Source organism: Cantharellus anzutake (genome assembly GCF_015039405.1).
Source record: "Cantharellus anzutake strain C23 chromosome Unknown EI90scaffold_58, whole genome shotgun sequence".
NCBI lineage: Eukaryota > Fungi > Basidiomycota > Agaricomycetes > Cantharellales > Hydnaceae > Cantharellus > Cantharellus anzutake.
The window spans coordinates 119674-138628 of NW_024067008.1; the positions used below are offsets into that span (position 1 = coordinate 119674).

The 18955-nt window shown below is 49.5% G+C and overlaps 4 protein-coding genes across 4 annotated transcripts; 1 reads left to right on the top strand and 3 right to left on the bottom strand.

The window, feature by feature from the left end:
* The first annotated feature begins 1761 nt into the window (after window positions 1-1761).
* EI90DRAFT_3074568 (uncharacterized protein) lies at window positions 1762-2695 on the top strand. The gene is made up of 4 exons (XM_039061516.1): window positions 1762-2008; window positions 2108-2191; window positions 2241-2295; window positions 2352-2695. The coding sequence occupies exons 1-4, from the start codon at window positions 1933-1935 to the stop codon at window positions 2437-2439; spliced, it is 303 nt and encodes a 100-aa protein (XP_038911798.1). The 5' UTR covers window positions 1762-1932; the 3' UTR covers window positions 2440-2695.
* A 585-nt stretch (window positions 2696-3280) lies between these two features.
* Window positions 3281-5077, bottom strand: EI90DRAFT_2880978 (uncharacterized protein; the record flags this gene model as incomplete). The annotated part of the gene is made up of 1 exon (XM_039053922.1): window positions 3281-5077. A coding segment is annotated over one exon (1797 nt), but the record flags the coding sequence as incomplete, so codon positions are not given.
* Window positions 5078-5263: 186 nt separating this feature from the next.
* Window positions 5264-5740, bottom strand: EI90DRAFT_2877346 (uncharacterized protein; the record flags this gene model as incomplete). The annotated part of the gene is made up of 1 exon (XM_039053896.1): window positions 5264-5740. A coding segment is annotated over one exon (477 nt), but the record flags the coding sequence as incomplete, so codon positions are not given.
* Window positions 5741-16508: 10768 nt separating this feature from the next.
* EI90DRAFT_3074574 (uncharacterized protein) lies at window positions 16509-18651 on the bottom strand. The gene is made up of 2 exons (XM_039061517.1): window positions 17320-18651; window positions 16509-17250 (listed from the first exon to the last, which is right to left on the bottom strand). The coding sequence occupies exons 1-2, from the start codon at window positions 18401-18403 to the stop codon at window positions 16955-16957; spliced, it is 1380 nt and encodes a 459-aa protein (XP_038911801.1). The 5' UTR covers window positions 18404-18651; the 3' UTR covers window positions 16509-16954.
* Between the last annotated feature and the right edge of the window lie 304 nt (window positions 18652-18955).

Consider the following 18955-nt stretch of genomic DNA (forward strand, 5'->3'; position numbering starts at 1 on the left):
GGAAAGACATAGAAAGGTAACACGACCTACTCTCATTCCTCCTACTGGATGCACTTTCATCTTGCGAGGATTTACTGGTCACGGACAGACGATCGTTGTCAGCTTATAGGCCATGCCTCATCAACCTGCAAACTACGAGCGCACCCCCAAACCTGTTACTGAGAACCATATGCACCTGTATACCTCGCACGGTACTGGTAACTAACCGCTGTTGTTTGTCTACTTCACACACGCACGCACACACACGCACGGGCCTCACCCTTGTTTGGATCTTCCAATGTTCTGTCACCAACTTGACTACTCGATCAAACATTGTCTCTATCTACATACTCCCTCCTAACCATCCCTTCATCTCGTACTTGTGGTCTGTTGCAAAAGTGTCTTACGCGCTTCAGCGGCGCGACCATATCACCCTCGCTCGCACTTTTTGCGAATTCAAATTCTTGACCACCACCATCACGACACGCCACTCTACTCTTCTTTCTAGTTGTACACGTGTGCCATGCTACAACTAGGGGTGCTAACGTTCGCGAGCCAGAGCTCTCACTCCGCAAGCGCCAATTGGGAATCACCTAAATCCATAGGGGATATGAATACCTTTCATTGAAACCTTTCAGTGGTCGTGGGCTGAGATGGCGGGCTAGGGTGAGTGAACATACGGGGAAGAATGGAAGGGATGCACCCCACCAAGTATGTGGGGAGGTTTCTTTTTCGCGCTTCCCGAGTCCTTTGGCTGCCGCAGCCATGTCACCCATATTTTGGAGACCTGATTAGGTACCCAAAAGCGCTATATATATATATACCTAACAGGCCAAAAGCTTGTTGAATGTTCTATAACGTTCTCCAACGGAATGCTCGTAATGATTAGAATGTTCTAAAACCACGACTGAACGTTCTAAACAATCAGTGAACGTTGTGTGTATGTGCCTAATAGGCCAAAAGGTTGTTGAACGTTCTATAACATTCTCCAGTGGGGTATTCTGATCATCATTGAACGTTCATTGAACGTTCTAACTGTCATTTGCCGCAGGTGTCTGAATGGCGGCAACTTCCCTCGGCAAGATTCAATACAAAGGAGGCAAACGCCGAGATCAGGTGATGAATTATTCGCAACTGTCTAGTTCTTTCCGTCTCCCCATCCTCTCCCCATCCTCTACTGAACCCGCGCAGCGCCGCGACCACCGCCAAGCCTCCCTTCCCTCCTCAGTCCTAAGCATACGCTTTGCGTCCCTCGATTGGGGTGTGGCCTAGCTAACTCATCGTTGCAGTGAGGCGTGGGTTTGTTGTAGGGTTCCATGAGGTTTGCCGGTTTCTTCAGTTGGCATGAACCGCGCTAATTGTCTCTCCCCTGTAGATTGTTCCGCTGATTGTCTCTCAGCCTAGCTAGTTCAGTATTCACAGAGTTTATCAGATGATGGCCTAACGGGGTGGGTTCGTTATTCCAATTGGAGCTGCAACCCCGTTCTTCGCAACAAATCTGATGACTTTTTTTTTGCAGGCTTTGACCTGAACTCGCTGTGCTGGTAAGTTTGTCCCCTGATGATTGTCCTCTTTACGTCCCATGGCCCACTTTCCCCTCGTAAATTCATTTTACTTTCCATGGCGTCAATGCAATGGTATGAGGCTCGGTTTGTTTGTATTGTCCGAAGCAATTAATATTTCGTACCTCCCTTGTATATTAGATTTATATCCCCCTCCGCGACTATTCCGTACCCCCACCAGCTGACTCCTGTGGAATCTGAAACTCTTGTCCTCGCTTTGAGGTCCCCGAGCTTGTACTGGGCACGTTCACTGATTGTTTCCGTGTTTTGTCTTGCATGTCACGCTGCAGCCACAATGTTGCCTGCCCATTTGCTCTTCCATTCGCCTGCCAGCTTGCCCCGCTTGCCATGTTGCTGACATCAACGTGGATGACATGAGTCTCAGATCCAAATGACCCGGTGTTTATTCCTATTTACATTATGTTTCCAGTGGGTGCTTTCATTGATTGTTCTTCAACTTGTGTCTAGTAAGCAAATTTTTTCTCCACCCGGTTTCGTGATTGCATTATTTTTCTATTATGTTTGCTTCCATCACTGCTACTAACATAGTTTGCTATGTATTCCAGTTTATTTCACGGGACTAATCGGAGTCGGGCACGTGCGACTTGGAGCTGTTCACACTGCCGCAGCGCTTGCGCTCGGTGTCACTGGTATGTTTCCCCAGTGCAGCCGGGCTTCTAACTCACGCTTGCTTGTCAGTTACCCCTCGTTATCGCGTGGTTATTACTCTCCCTTCCATGTGTTGCTGTTTTCTGTAAGTGTATTTTTTTAACCCTTTATTTACTTGATTTGTGAATTGTTCGCCCTCAGCTCCTGTTCCTCCCCGCTCAGGCTGCATTTCCTCTTTTGTCTACCCTCCACCTCCCCCCACTCCGCCTTTGATTACGTTGTATCTTAACTGTACTCTCTTTGTAACCGGCCCGCCCTCAGCCGTTGTTTTCCTGTTCCGCAATCAACATTCTGTGCTGGCCCGATGCTAGGCCGAGTCCGCTGTCATGATGCCTATTCTCTTTCTCCCTCTCTATGTCACGTGATTAGAGGATACAAACAGTTATGACCTTAGCTGTATTGTAGCGGAGTTGTCCGAGTTTATTGTTATATTGTTATATCTACTCATAGAGTTTCCGGAATTAATGTTAATATTGTTATTATTACATTGTTATATTCGAGATCGGCACCAAATCCGCTCATTAATGCGAAAGAGTTCCCGCGCTATTTGATGTCACATGCATGTGAGAGTTGGAGCTGAATTCATGAGACAATTGCCCGGCCAACTGAGGGAAATGGCCACACTGTGGGAATCGCCATGGGCCAGCAATTACAACTTACATTGCGAAACCCTCTACATTCTCTGGGTCAAGGCGAGCATCTTCACCCATATCTAATGCTGCCATAGCCAGAGCCAGAGCCCTGTTTTCCTCCATCTCATCAGGCTCTATTTCATCATTATCATCATCATCTTGACTTGCCTCATCCGTGCTGTCCACACCATCATCTTGACCTGCCCCGGGGTACTGAGTATTGGTGGATTGAACGTTGGTGTAAAGGGAACAGAAATCCTCCTTTGACATTGGAGGGGTGGTGTCCGGCCACGGAAGTGCATCGTGAGGACAAGGGACATCTTCGGTGTGATTCTGCCATGAAATGGAGAGATTGTGAAGTTCATGGAGCCATTTGAGAGCAAGAAAGGCCACGTCAACGCTGTTCCTTCCTTGACATGACCGAAAAAGTGACTCATATGCAGCATGCTCATGAGCCAACCAGTGTCGGAGGTTAGCATGCTCTGCAGTGAGTCTGCGTATCTCAGACCGGCAATTATTTGCTTCCTGCATATAGCGAATGCTCTCACGAACACTAGAATCCATCACCCATTTGGGGAGCTCTCCCTCTCCGGGCTCTTGGTCAAAGAACTCTTGCCAAAGATCTTGATCTACATCTAACTTGAGGATGGTGTCACGGCTGAGGGAAGGTGGGAGATACTTATTTTGGTGGGCTGGAGAAGTAGTCCGAAGCCTCCTTAGAAGCTCTAGCTTCTCGTTGTATTTTCGCAGTGTAATGTCAATGGCAGATGATCGGCCCTTCACTGCTTTCTCCACATGGGCCTTGACATTTTGATCAATGGTGCGAGCTTTTGAGCGATCAAGTATGTTGAGTTCGAACCGTCTTGAACGCAATTTCCAAACAAGCTGCTCCCTAAGGATTCGAAAATTGATGAGTTCATTTGTCCACTCATCCTTCTTCAGCCGCTCCAGCTCTTCGAAGGCAGCATCGCCCTGTGCTCCAAGCATACGCATGTTTGTGGCCAACGACTCCTTCAGCCTTACAATCTCTTCTGCCACTTTCTCCATGAATTCTTGCGACTCAAACTGACGAACTGGATCATCTACTGGCCTGGTCCGAACAAGCTCCTCATAGAGTGTCTCTTGGGTCTTTAACTCGGTCCTCAGTGAAGTAATTCGATCCACTAGCTTCTGGGCCGCTGTCTTCGATTGACGCTCTAAAGGTTTGCTGTAATAACGTCGCTGGTCCTCAAACTGTGCCAACAGATCAGGAACCGGATCATCGTTGTTCTTCCCCGAGTGACCGGTAGCTGCATTAAGTCGCCCCCTGGCCCTCTTTAGGTGGCCTCGAAGCCATTTTCCAGAGTCAGGGGACTTCATGGACTCAATGTGCTCAACCTGGACATCAATTAGAAAGAGGCGACGATAATGGCCAGTAACTCGAAGGCCCGGTATCAACTGTCGCAGCTGGCTCCACACCCTCTCACAACCTTCACCATCCGTGAGGCCCCAAAGCTCCGATTTACGTGGATGGTACCAAAGCTGACAGGCATACTGGTGACCATATGCATGGAAAATGGAGACACCCCACGTGATTCGAGATCTCCACTCCGGAGCAATGTTGTATTTCTTCAGGGTACGATCTCCCTGACATCCTATGTCATACAATATTCCAACCCGCCATGAGCCTGGGACGTGCTCAAAGAATTTTGCGACGAGCGCGAAAAGGTAGTGCTGTTTCTCACCGGCCGTCTGGACGTTAACGAGGAATAGGGGTATATCGTGGCGACACAGGATCGCCATCACTCCAGTGTCCGCAAAATAGTCTGTCGATGCCTTAATGCGTTCCCCATCGGCAGCGATGAAAGACTCAGAACAAGCATCATATGTAGAGTTCGGGACTGGCAAGCCAAACTCCCTCCTATCATCTGCACCAGCTGGAGCACGCTCAATGTCCACCTCCTCCCCTTCACGGTTTCTGCGCTTCCTGGAAGACTTTTTAGTGGGGCGGATGGTCTCGACGTGTTCTTTCCAAAACTGAACGAAGTCCTCAGACAAAAATACAGTTCTCGGTGACGTGAAAGCAGGATCCTTCCCCCTGACTTTCTCCTCCATTCCACGCCGACGATCCTTGTCTTTAATCCGCTTTAGTTGGAAATTCGCATCGCAACATATGATGGCCTGTACATCCTCCCCTTTCGTATAGGACCCACCAAAACAGAGGGGACATCGAGAACGGAGGAAAGAACTAGGCTGATCATCAGCATTAGGGTTTGGAGTATGATGGGCATTCTCATACACGTGACGATTGATCGGAGTCGTGACGTCAAAATCAGTCTCAATCTCGGTACCCTCGGAATGCTGCGAGACGGAGGTAGATGGCCCCTGCGGCATCACAGATGAAGGTTGAGATGGAAGTGCGTAGCTTCTTGCTAAACGAACAAGCTCCGCTTGGACTAACGAAACGAGACTCTGGTAATATTTCAGGGCATTCGCGAAACGTCTACGAAGAGAGTCCTTGGCATCAAAATGAAACCCGCGATTTTGAAGTATGGTTTGCATGGTAGCTGCCCATGCCCGGTTATTTGGGGTGGTAAACTTGAAGAAAAGTGAGACCCATTCCAACATATCGATGCTTACGGCCAGTGAAGGGCGATATGGAGCACATGGGAACATCCCAAGCTCAACAAGCTGGACGGGAGCAGGGCGGGTACTGCAAACAATAAGCAAGACCTCCTCTTTGCGGTCAAACCGCAAACAAACAACTTTGAGTGCCAGGTGGCTGCCCCCACAATCGCAAGGATCCGCTCTAGGTGTGACCCCCGATCCGGAATAACGCAAACGCTCCCACTGAATGTACACAGCTATGAGCTGCGGAAGGACTGTATTGTCCCAACGCACATGCTGCCTCTCGCGCTTTAAAGCGTGCTTAGACCGGCGTGCATCCAGGGGTGTGCAGATGACTCGGTCCACCACAGTGTCGAGGCCAATAGGGATGGTTCCTATATATGGAGTAGGTGGGGAGGAGAAAGGCAACTCGAACTCTTCGGGTGGGTTGGGCGGCGGCACATGTTCATCATTGTGGTCATTGGCGGGAATGTGGATAGGAGCCTCCACGTTGTTGGCCCCTGGCTTCTGTGATCGGCGAAGAGATGGCACAATCCCAGGGACGCTGCTCAGCTCCTTCAGGAAACCGGTACTTGACCCTTCATTCTGCAACGTCCCACCATCAGATTGCTTTCTTGCATAATACCTTTCCGATGCTTTGAGCGACTTTTTAAGACTGCGTAGAGTTCCTGCCATAATGTTGTAACGATGTGGTGATCAGGATAAAGGAGGGTATTGTGAATAATAAAGGCGTCGTATGAACCGCGGTGGGTGTTGGACCAATGGACCGATGGGCTAGATCGCTCGGTGGTGCTTGTCACAGACACCGACGATGAAAACAAGGGACAAGTCCCAGAGGCAATGATGATGGAGTGAAGTAAGAGTCCCAGCGATCCTCTGAGGTGTGCAGCGCCGAAGGAGCAAGCTTGAAGGGTTATCCCCAAAGAAAAATCCTTGAGGAGGGCACCAACGAATAAGATCAATGCACTCAGGGGCAGGGCAGCACGCGAGAAATTAAGTCACAACGTGAGGTTAGGATGGAGGTGGAGCCGAGGGAGTGCAATCGTGAACTGTCTCCAATGCAGGGGCTTTGAAGAGGACACCGACGAAAAACCAACGGACTCAGGTGAAGCGACAACAGGCACAACGCAGTTTAAGGTCAGGGAGGACGTGGAACTAAAGAGGTGTAATCGTGGGTTGTCTCCAATGCAAATGCTTTGAAGAGGACTCCACGAATGTGAGGGAACGTAGGGGCGGCGAAACGGTTAGGACGAGCGGAAGTGTAATGGCAGAACGATGGCGGAACGCCGTCACAAGACTAGATTCAATTGAAGTGGGTCGGAACAAACATAAGGCAACAAGTTACAAGGCAAGCGTCTCAATGACACCACGTAAAGTGGTGAGGGTACGATCCAGTTTTCTTTGTAGCTCCTCGTTCATTGCTCGTAGCTCCTGGTTCTGCACATGTAATTCATTGACCTCGGACTCAAAAGCGTCCAACTCAATGGAGGAGAGTTGCGCAGCAGCTTCATGCTCGCGGATTCGGGCCTCCAATTGAATAATGCGAGCAGTCATTAAGTTCCTCGATGAAGCATCTGCCGCGTGGGTTGGAAGGGATAAGGACCCCGCCGCCCTTTGAACTGGTGGCTGACTCCTGGGAGATGTTGATCAGACAGTTCCGAATACATTAAATTGTACTTACATTGGAGCTTGTGCCGCTGGTTGGGTATCGCCTCCGCTAAATGGCGGTTGCCTTCTGAGCGATGAATAAGAGACGGTGCGAATACAAATTGACATTACCTTCTTTGACTCAATATGTTATCGCTGGCAGCATCGTTGTTTCGTGCGAATCTAAAGGACCTCGCTTGAAGATCGGATGCTTCAAGGCTGTAACACATCAGCATCAATGATAGGCTTTGAGTGAATAGATCCAGCCACTTGCCCGGGACACGGTGGTCCTCTCATTCTACGCTGACGGAAGTCATCCCTTGATATTTGATTTCCGCGTACTGTGAATATTGTATGAGTCACTCATTGTTTTCGGACTGTATAGACTATACTAATGAAAAATGGTGCACCTTTGGCCCCCATTCACTCGGGGACATTTCCAGAACCAGTAGCCTTCCAACTTTTTTCGGCCGCAATATTTCAGCACTGAAGATGAGTTAGATTGATATCAATAAGAAGCTCGAGGAGATGCCATACTCTGATAGCCACAATCACAACGGAAATCATAGGAATCCGAGAGACTGGGAGGAATAACAACAACTTGCTCCCCTTGGAAATTCTGTAGAAATGCCATTGGCTTCGATGAATCGATCGGTGGTAATGTTGCTGTGAGGCAAGTGGTGAGATATTTCTTGCACAATTCCTCGATCCATCACCTGACTAATCAGTGCCATCCTCGCGATAATTGGATAATTGATTTTACTGTAAGGGAGATATTAATTGGGATTTAATGGAGGGTACGAGATTAAATAAGACTTGTGTGCCTCGGGTTCTAGCACCAGGCTTCCTTCGTGTCCGCCGCACACAGTTGACCTCGTGTACGGTATACCCAGTTATGGTCTTTCTTATGCTGATGTTTTTCGTATGTGTTTAGTTTGTTTTTTCTCTGATTTTCTCGGTCGCTCAAAAATTCAAGAGGCTTCGACGTTTGTCGGGGTCGTCGCCACGTTATTCTATCGTTCCGAGTCGCCCGTTGCACACAAGTTATGTTACATTTACTGTAAAGAAACAAGGTTGGGGTTGGGTCTGGCAGCCTTGACGCCGTGGGAACCTGTTCAATCTCCTCTCGTTGCCGAGGCAGCGGCACCACATCCAATTCCCATTAATCGTGAGTGCGTGTTGGATGAACAAGTCGTGACAACACACGGATGCCATCGGGACAACACTCAGTGCGGAATTAGATGGATGATAGGAAGATATGTATTTACATGTGTTTGTATCGACAATTTTATCTTTGGAGTTTGTTCCTGTCGTTTCTTTTCCGTTGCTCAACCGCATCGTTATCTGGCGACCTTCGGTCATGAATGTGCACTTCAACAATAGATGCTACCCAGGTTTGCACTGTTGCACGGAGCGGTGTGTATTTTCCATCATTATCAATCCGGGCGCGGCCTCGTGTCAACGTAACTTGGTGTTGTTGTTATGGCTTCGTCTTCCATTTGTGGTTTCTTCGCTACCACGCTGTTCAAAGCGCCTTTCTTATAAAGCGAGAAATTTTGGTTTTCACATCGTGAACAACGGGACTGAGGTTAATCTAATCTGGATTCTATAGATTTAAATTCAGCCAACTCCAAACCGGTGGCAGGTCACATGTTTCTGCGGTTGTTGCCGGATCACACTCCACTCTGGCGCGTCCCCTCACAGTCTTGTTTCCAGTAAGCATTCTCACAATTAGGATGATTAGGGCCATAGCGCGCACAGCCCTGATATTCTATTACTGTTTACACGTAGATTGACTCGTGAGGAAGATGACTAGTCACACAACCCATCGTCCGACTCGCGGCCTCGATCCGCATCATGTGGTCAATGCCAATCCTCAGCCAGCTGAGGTGTCGCTTGGTCATCTTGCGGAAGGCTCGCTCGCTCGGCTACGCAATATGGCATCTGTCAACCTTCATCATGATGAAGTGACACAGGGTCATGCTTCCAATGGCTTGTCGGAGTGGTTGCAGTGGTTGCTTGATGAATCGTTTATGAATGAACGGTCATCTACCCCCATAACTCCAGTAGAATGGGATTATAGATTGTTGCGATTTGTCGACGTAAATGGTGACTTGCCATTTGACATTGCGTTGAGTAATCAAAAGCTGCTCAATCAACGCCACATACGACGATATCCTAAAGGTATGTTCTTCTTCCCCCAGTTCTAGCTTGGCGGCTCACCCCCCCATTCCCCTTACTACAGCCACAAATCGATGCAGGGTTTACCACCGGTTTTCATGGTCGCTGTTGGCCTCAAATAGCCCTCGAGCGCATAAATACGAGTTCCTGGGACAGCCAACCAACGAAACCCCTTCTCAAAATATCCCCCCTCCTGCATTCACTGCTGCTGACACATTCCTATTTGATCATCATTGGGATTACACACGGTATCCTATCGTTTTCGATTCGCAGCGCCCATACCTTCCATATCTCCCACATTGCCGCTTGAATGAAAAATTGGACCATAGGTGGGAGGAGTTAAGCTTTCGTGAAGGCGAGCGCTGTGATGGCTTCCCTGGGTTTGGCCCCACAATGCGCGGTATCGTTTTTGATAGCGAACAACTATCAGACATCATGTATTTCTTGAGACAGACAGAGAGTAGTTTTCATCAGTGGGGGAAAATAATCAAAAAATGGAAAGTCCCAATCCCTTTTCAATTCGATGGATCCACACTCCCCTCGACGTATTTGAACCGGAAGCTTTGCTCCCTTCCGCACATTCCCTTCTCGATTCTCACCTCATTTCGCCGAGGGCTCGAAATGCTTGCGTGGACAAACTACGCCATGTTCCACTGCATTGACTTTGCTGCAAAGCAGCTGGGCTGCTCACCGCCTTGTATCCCTGTCGACACCTCCCTCATTGGCACTACATTTGTACTTAAGCCCAACGACGACGAAAGCCAAACCCTTCAGTCCAGTGACGTCCAAACTCTCCACCGACACGGTGTTCCCATCTTCATAGTTCGCCAGTACGGCAGCTCCATTACATTGGAGAAACCCTCTGACAATGACGACCGCACTGACAATGATCCCATCGCCTTGTCGCTTATTGCTGCCGAACGAGAGGGTCTCCGCTTCGTGGAATTCCTTCGCATGTCAACTCGTCTTAACAATACGCGGGGGTTGTATCGCCCTCGGGTATGGCGGGTCAGGCAGCCTAATTGGGAACAATGGGAGGAGAGTCTCATCACGCTCAAGCTGCCACAACAATTTTTTGATGGTGACGTTTACTCCAACAAAGTGTTTTCGATTCGCGATGGCATGCTTAACATTATCGAGGACCACTTTCCAGCCTGCTTTTCCCCCTCATTTGTACCAAAATCCAACTCACCAGGAATTCTGGGAAAGGAGACACCGAGTCATGTCCTCACATTCGGCGACGAACCTTCCTTTCAGTTCTTAGAGATCGCCGTTAATGGCGATATTGATGATCGAGAACTTCAACGTATCACTGACTCCAACTTCTTTGGTCAGTATTGTGAGCAGGGTGCCATCTTGGTAGCTCTTGCTTACTGTGGAGATGCAAGTGCACGGGAGACCATCCAAAAGGAGCTTTCTGTTAGTGGCATAAAGGAGAAAAATGCATCTCCTCTTCTCCGATACCTGCGCTGGAAGTGGCATGACCCAGCACGGCTTAGTGTGCGTGCTCGTCTTGAACGAGTTGAACGTTCGAAGGCTTACCTTGAATGCGTAAGTGGATGTTTCGAGAAACCCACGTCACCACCAATGCCGCCGCCTCCCTCTTTACCGCTGCCTTCCTCTCTGCCACCATCTCCCCCTTCGCTGGCGCCTCCCTCTCTGCCGTTACCTCCCTCTTCGCTGGCGCCTACCTCATCGCCGCTTCCCGCTCCATGCCCTTCCCCAACCCAACCAAGACCGTCTTCACGGTCACGGTTATCCACTTCACAGCTCATCTTGCGCGAGGGCGGTTCGCTATCGGGCCCGCTCAACATCATCCCGCAAAAGCGTCCGATGTCAGCAGCCTCTGTTCTTTCGGGCACTGGTGCTGACGACCTCCACGTCGGTGGGGACTCCGGCCCCAACTTGACACACGCTGATGATCCCCCTTCAACTTCTGGATCGACGGACATTCCCAGCGTTATTGACTTCAAACCTGTTCCCAGGGACCTGTGGTTTGAACTCCTTGTGCCCCTAGACATGGATGACTATCAGAAGGATGCTGATTGGCCGTTATTGTGGGTCGACAGCTTTCGTTGTTGGGGTGTCTGCGCTTCCCGTCCTGCCTCGAAGGTCTCTGTTGGTGGCAAGTTGCGCGTTTCTTTGCTGCTCAAGTGCTGTAGAAAAGCTCAGGCACTGCTGCAAGTCCTAAACAATCATCCAGATCCGGATTCTTGGGCAATGATCCCGGGGAAAGCCCTTATGCAGCAACATGAGGTGCATCACACACTAGCTCCTTTCTATTCCCGTATCGAGCTTCAATATGTCGCTATTGCCTATGAAGAAGCCCGCTCATCAACAGAACTTGATGCATGGCTTGATCCCTCTTTTGCACCACCCCGTCTCACCCGCGATAACATCGCAGAAACTCTTCTGGATTATAAGCACTTTCCCCCCTTCGTATCATCGTCCCCAGATCCACCACCCCTGCGTACCATGGTACGCCTTTCCTTCATGACAGACACAATAAAGGACTTCCTGAATCAGAAAGACACCCTTTTAAAAAACAAGGTATCTGCACGAAGCCGGAGACGGTTTTTGCTCATCGTGCAAGCTTGGGTCGCTGTTCACAAAAGCCGAGACACTCTAAAGCCATACTTTAGTGGCTTTAAGATATGGCCAAGTGAAGGAGATGCGGATCTTGTCCTGCGCCTGATTTCTCGAAGGATTTTTGGATCCATGCACGCCGAGGCTCGCAATAAGGCAATGGTTGAGGAGAGATTTGAAACCTTGTCATATACGAGAAGTGGGAAATGGATGGTGACAGTTGAACTGAATGTAAATCAAGGGCTGTATTACAAGCCTATCCAGTCATAATGTTCTCCTTTGCCCTTCCCTACTTTCGCCCCCGCACATCCCCTCTCCTGTTCCCCCGTTTGTTCATGTGGAGTATGACTATGTTTATATTTGTTGCACTTTGTTTATATCGATCACATGAAACGTTGTTCGAAGTCACCATATTGTCTCGAACGGGCAGAATACAAACAGGATTGGTCTATTGATTGCCGTTCCTATCTGCTTGTAGATTGATAAGGTCTCTGGATTGCCCAGATTAACTTAGTTCCTGGCTAGTGAAGCAGCTTCGTTAAACAACGAAAGCGCCTTCACCTGCTCAATTTAACTCAGTTTCTCGCCAACGACAACGGTCTTGTTCCCAAATGTACGTCAAGAGAATGCAACGAAGACGGAGATATTGACCGCTATTTCTGCCCACTCATAGATCGCCAGAGCTTTGGACTGCCTGCCTAATAATATTGCGCCTGGACGAGAATCATTTTGCGACCCAACGAGAGCGATTTCGCTTCATCCACCACACGTTCACTGCCTGTTATTTGATTTATCTTCGCTTTATCTGCCCACACATTCATATTGATTGCCTTGGCTTCGTGCTCGCTGCCCTTCTGATGGCATCGTCGAATTCTGGCCTTAAACTCATACTGCGAAGGGGCCAAACTTCAGCCTCTGATCCTGCTCCACCGGTTCGTCGATCCGCCCGCGTGCGCGCCAAAGCTACTGGCCGCAAGAGAGGGTCGAAGAAGACAAACACCTCAAATCGTCGTACTGCCATAGCGGGTGCTGCAGGGTGTGATGTCGTCGTAGGCAAAGATATTGATGGCACCAACCAAACTTCGACCACCCAGCTTTCGTCTACGCTTTCGTCTATTACCGTCCCTCCAGCTGACGGTGGTGATGTCCAACCTGGTACCAGCAATGAAATCCAACTCTCTGCCAGTGCTGTGACGACAGTGTCGTTGGACGCTGTTGTACAACCCACACCGACCTTGACACTTCCTGGCAGAGCGCAGCCATCCTCCCGCACTGCAGCAGCCGCATGCAGCGATGGAAGTATCATGCACTCACCTGCCGCGGTACCCCATGGCATCAATGTCGCTATGTCGTCGTCCCCCAGTCACAGCAGTGGCAGTGGCACTCTGCCGTCTGAAATTTCTGCCAACTGTCCCACTCCACCATCGTCTGCCCAGAGTGGGGCCGGTGATGTTACAAAGGATACCCATTGCGACGTCCATACATCTCTGCCTCCCAACGGCGACATGGTAGCCTGCGGCATCAATGATGAGACTCTGTCGTCCCCCACCCGCAGTACAATCGACGTGCCAGCCACATATACCGGCAATCCCTCCGAGACTCTCAATCTCGTCAGTGATTTGAACCCCTCTGACAAGGGCGATCTTCATGCCTTGAGTGAGCATGACGAAGCGGATTTGGGAACCATCGGCATAGATGATGATTTCAGTGCGAAGCTAAAAGGTGGTCGACTCAACAAATCGGAAAAGGCGGAGCTTGAAGGGATTACCCAGGGCTTCCTGAGGGAGATTGATGCATTTGCGAAGTCCAAAAATCGGACATTCGATTCCATCCTCGCTCTTGTCAATCTCATCCTTACGCAGAAGCAGCATCGAAGCCGCGGGAATGTGTGGAATGCTTTCCAAGCTTCCTACCTTGATTCGCACCCAAATCCGGATCCCGACAGTATCTCTGCTGCTGAATATACGAGGACAGTAGTCAGGCCTGCTTACCAAGCCCTTGTTGAGAGCCACGGTGGCGAAGATTCATCGGAATGGACAAAATACTCCCGTAACCTTGTGTTTCGACATGAGGAAAGCAAGCTCCAGTTCACGGACGGACTCACTGGTAGTGCCGGTCAAGTTCAAAAACGAGTCATGAAAACTTGGTCGAAGCGACTTGTTGAGGAAGTCAATGCTGCCACAGCGGTTGGTTTGCATTGTGCCATCATCCTGGTTTCTGGCAGCAGCGAGCCCATGCCCCATCAGCTGGACAAAATCTATTGTGGTACTCCGACGTTGACGAACTACCTGAAAGGCATCATGCCTGACTTCAAGGTTGCCCTTCATCAAATCGCTATGAATGTTAATGCCATGATTGGCCGCGGTGGCGCTCGTGCCCCGAACGGGAAGAACCACCAACCTCCTGAACCCACGAAAAAGCAAGACTATCGATCGGTGTGCTCAGACTATCTTATGCAAATGATGAAACGGAGGTCTCTCTATGCCGAGAATTGCAGGCGCATTGACTGGAAGAAACTTCCTCAAAAATTTCAGTCAGCAGACGTTGCTCTCATTAACTGGCCAGATAGCTTAGACTGGAAATCGCTGTTCTGGGACCAGGATGTCAGTAATGTTGGCACAGCACAGTGGCGGGTCATTTGGAATGCATTTTTCCATGAAAATGCCGATGTCAGGCCCACTCTTCGAGCGTTCAACCGCAGCGAGTACGGCGACGACGACGGGATTATCATCAGCACTACAGGCCGTGTCCTGATTTCTTTCAAAGAAGCGAAGGACCCATCTTTAGGCAAACGAGAGGATGCAAGTGACAATGACAGTCATGGTCATGTCGAGGACTCCACCCCACCTCCTAACCCTCGCCGACGCGCTGCCGGGAAACAGCCTGCCCTGATGAAGAAACGGGCCAGGCTGGCAACACCCAGCACTCCGACAACCCCCCCCAATCCCATCTCTGTCGATATGGACTGGCAGCCGCCCACTGGGTCGGTAGGCCCACATCATTACCAAGTAATGGGGCAGTCACTTCCAGGTCCTGCGCTGCAAGGGAATTCAGCTGCAGGAGGGGTACATCCATATCTCGGTCCTTCTGGGGTGGTGCCCTTTGTTAGCCACGGAATGGGATTTAATAATGGCTGGTCTCCGTTTGCACACCATGGGTATGATTCTACTTGCATGATGCCGTCTGTGTCTCATACCCAAGGTGCTACTTTCATGACGCCGTCTGTGTCCAATCCCCAAGATGCCACCTTCATAATGCCATCCCCGTCCAATCCCCAAGGTGTGCTAGTCTCAGGTCTTGATTTCTCTGCGGAAGTTCATAATCCCTCACAAGGCTCCTGATCCGCATACCCTTTATCATATCCCGTTCACTCTTTCCTCTTCGAAATTTCGACTTTTTAACCTTCGAGATAAATTCCGTTAGCTGCTGTCTATCACGTAGCACCAAATACTCTACACTTTCACGGTTGCGCGTGCACCGATTGTCATATATTGCGCATTACTTCTATTCATGTATATACGTTTGCGTACCATAGCCAATAATAATGTGATTTAGACAACGCTGACGATGCGGAGGACGATCTCCATGAGTATGTGGACGGTTAGGGCATCCCTCAGGTAGTATAAAACATTCTATGGCATTGCTGAACGTTCTATACAGTCAGAGAACGTTCTAAATGTTCGTGATGAACGTTTTACATGTTCAAATCAATACAAAAGAGAAAGTTCAACGAGCCTTAGAACGTTCATATGCATTTAGGCCTGTTAGGCCGGAGATCGAAAGTTCAATTTGGGTACCTAACGAGGCCTTCTACCTGGGTGTCCGTGGTGGGCTGCCGTTATGTTTTCAGGGACTGCTTTTTTGATTACCTCCCCTCAGACCGGCCCATGTCGTTTTGTGTCATCTAGTTGTGGCAAACGGGGATCAATATGCCCAAGAGAAAGAGTATACTCCGATACCGCATCTCTGCGTTCCAGCGCTGATATACCATCCTCAAGATATTGCAGATATAACCCTGACCTTGCCTCTGCGACATCTCTGATGACTGTCGGTCGCGTGAATCAATCCAACATTGAAATCGACGATTTGCGAACGTTGCACAAAAGTATGGTCACTCCATTATATATTCCCTCCACCGATATCCCCTTGGACGGTTATCGTTCTGTCAACCACACATCTCTCAACCATCGATCCCTGAGTAGGATGGGTTACCGATATCGGCGAGAATGATTTGCCCTCATCTCTGTTCATCGAAGTGGGTGTCAAATCATATGTCATCGATTCAAAGGATTGGAAGGCGGGATAGTTGGATGGTGGTATGTCGCCGATCACTCCCTGTTCGAGTCAAAATTGCTCACAGAATACACATTCCCTTAGCATGTGTTTACCCAACACCAATTGTAACTCGAACCAGCCGCCATCAGGCTATGTATTACCGGTCAAACGGTTTCAATGATGGGAAAAGGAGGGACGTAAGGGGACAATGACCGACTTTTCCTCAGCTTGTAGTAAAAGTACGTAGGTGGGGGGGTGGACAGGCCAGACGGTGGTCTTTTCGGTCCCCCTTCCACTATTTTATAGGATATGTCATCAATTCCTTCCTATGCCATAATGGCTTAGCATAATTGATATATTTATAAAGATAGGAATGAGCAACGTTTGAGTTTTTGTTCTAAGAGATCCTGGGTGAGATGATATGATACTAGGCAGGTTACCAACCTCTATTGAATGATGCTATATTGTCGGGGGGAGTGCAGAGTAGTTGTTGAAAGGCACAGAAAAGATAGGGAGGGTTGCGCGCGTTGCACGAAATCCTTGCTACCATCTGGCAATTGGGAAGATCGAAAACGATCGTCGCGATAATCAACACTCCTCATACTACTGGATCTCGATCTCGACGAAAGCAATGTTGAGGACGTGACGAATTGATGGATATGACGAGTGACTGTGGCAATCCGGTGCTCTTCAATGGTATTAAGATGATTGTAAGGTGGAAAGAACGGGCGCTGCCAATGTTGCGGGGGATGGGGGCAGGGAGGCGAAGGATGATCAACTCAGTCCCACCGTGACAGAAGCAGACAATCGGATTCCTCAACTTCTGTACAACGGAAGCGTTTCGGCCGGACTTCTTAACCATACTGGTGTCGGACTCGGACTCCTTACCGTTTGACTAGCTGGAGCGGTCCATCCTGACATGGACATCGAGCTGGATTCGGGTGCGAGGTACGATCGGCCCTCCCAGGACGCCGCATAAGGTGGATTATTGTTAAACACTGGGGAAGGTGGGACACCAGCTCCGACAATGATATCGTCGGCATGACCAGCATGCCCCAGTACGGACACGGGGGGTTGGGGGTCGAATTTAGAGGAGAACGGAGCCACTCCTGCTTTTGAACGATATTTCAATAATTTCGGTTAGTCTCATCAGTCGGTCGGTGTCAAGGTGAAACTCGTACTATTTGTTGCTGTTCTCTCCCTGTGAGTCTGAGATGGCGTTCTTTTCTGGGATCGGCGGTATAATACGTATGCTGCAATGACGGCCAACGAAACGGCAAAGAGTCCGCCTATCACACTTCCCGCAATGGTTCCTGCGTTGGTAATGGAAGGTCGCGCTGTCGAACGAGTTCCCGGTGGCGGCGGAGGTTGGGCATGAGGTGGAGGTGGACCAGGCTGGCCGGGTTCCGCAGGCGCAGCCCAAACCTCTGCATAGTCAATAGAAAGGATATTTGGATCGCTAGGACTAGTGGCCTCATTGGAAACGATAATGTTGGTTGAAGGTGATGATCCGTCGTTTAGCCCTTCAAAAAGGCACAGCATTTGTTGATTCGTTGGGTTAGCGTACATCCCTCCATTCCCAATGATTGTTCGGGGCCCTTCACTCCGCGTCTTGTTCACGACGCACTTGTATGGCCCATGGCCTGGCCCGAGTTTTCCGTAAATTGCAACTAAATCTGCGGTGGATGGGACGATGAGAGAGGTCAGAGCGTTGGGCTTTTGGGCTGATGTTAGCGTGGTATTGTACGCCTCCGGTTCTGGATATCCAATGGTCCACGAAGTTGGCTCAGGGAAGTACCGGAATGCAGAGGTGGCATCGGTATTATTAGAGTAGGTCGTATCATCGATAAGCAGTTGAGTTGAACCATTCGTTATAGATGTTTCCCAGATGATGAAGTCGATGTCAAAATATCCTGGCCCCGGGGAATTGAGAATCGTCAATGTATGATTCTCAGAGGGAAGGTCTGATTGCCCAAAGAGGAGGGCTTGGAAGGCACCCTTTGGGTCATGACCATCATAAATGCTCATCCCCCCATCTAATGACACGGTATAATTCCCATGGTTGTCACGTCTGGCACCGTAAACCCATATCCCAGTTCCAAAGAAGTCAAAGGTCGCACTTGCCCCTGGTGTAGAGGATGTCACAGCAGTCCCATTTCTATAGAAATTGGCGGAAGGATCGTCGGCTGCGTATACAAGTCTCCAGCCCGCCGTGGAATATTGTATGAGAGAATTTGGAGCATCTATCGTGAAGTTTCGTCTCATGCTGCACGTTCAAATAGAGGGGATCTTGAGAAGTTGTACTGGTGATAGGTAGTTATGTGACTTAGTACTATGGGCAGTGAATATTGGGCGCGTGCGCGCGTCGATACGGCGGGGTTGGTTGTGTCTGGCCGGGCCATCACTTGATGCATGTAACAATGGTAGTACATGCTGAAGCTACAGCCACATTGCATTCTGTTGGGAAATACTATGCCATCGGTGCACCCGGACCGGCTACGCTTACCAACCTCTATTTACCGGGAATAGAGGTCAGATTTTGTTATTTATTTATTCCGAAGACCTCAACACCGAGCATCGGCAATTGGGGGTTACATTCAACCGGTGGCGTCCTGGCCTGCGGAAGAGGCCAAGTCTAGGGTTGGATCTCCAGGGTTGGCCACAGCGGTGCCACGACCCCAATGACCCCTTTGTATAATGCCTTTTCTTAGCTCGATGCTCTCAGAACCATTGAAGCGCGCTAATTAGGATTGCATCAACTTAGGTAATTGAATTACCAAAAATGACTCGGCCCATCTGCGCCATCTCGCGCGAATT

Coding starts and splice junctions, on each gene's coding strand:
- EI90DRAFT_3074568 (XM_039061516.1), top strand. CDS start 1,933: ATGACCCGGTGTTTATTCCTATTTACATTATGTTTCCAGTGGGTGCTT. Junction 2,192..2,240: donor GCTTGCGCTCGGTGTCACTG/GTATGTTTCCCC, acceptor CTTGCTTGTCAG/TTACCCCTCGTTATCGCGTG. Junction 2,296..2,351: donor TCCATGTGTTGCTGTTTTCT/GTAAGTGTATTT, acceptor GTTCGCCCTCAG/CTCCTGTTCCTCCCCGCTCA.
- EI90DRAFT_3074574 (XM_039061517.1), bottom strand. CDS start 18,403: ATGAGACGAAACTTCACGATAGATGCTCCAAATTCTCTCATACAATAT. Junction 17,251..17,319: donor GGAGAGAACAGCAACAAATA/GTACGAGTTTCA, acceptor ATCGTTCAAAAG/CAGGAGTGGCTCCGTTCTCC.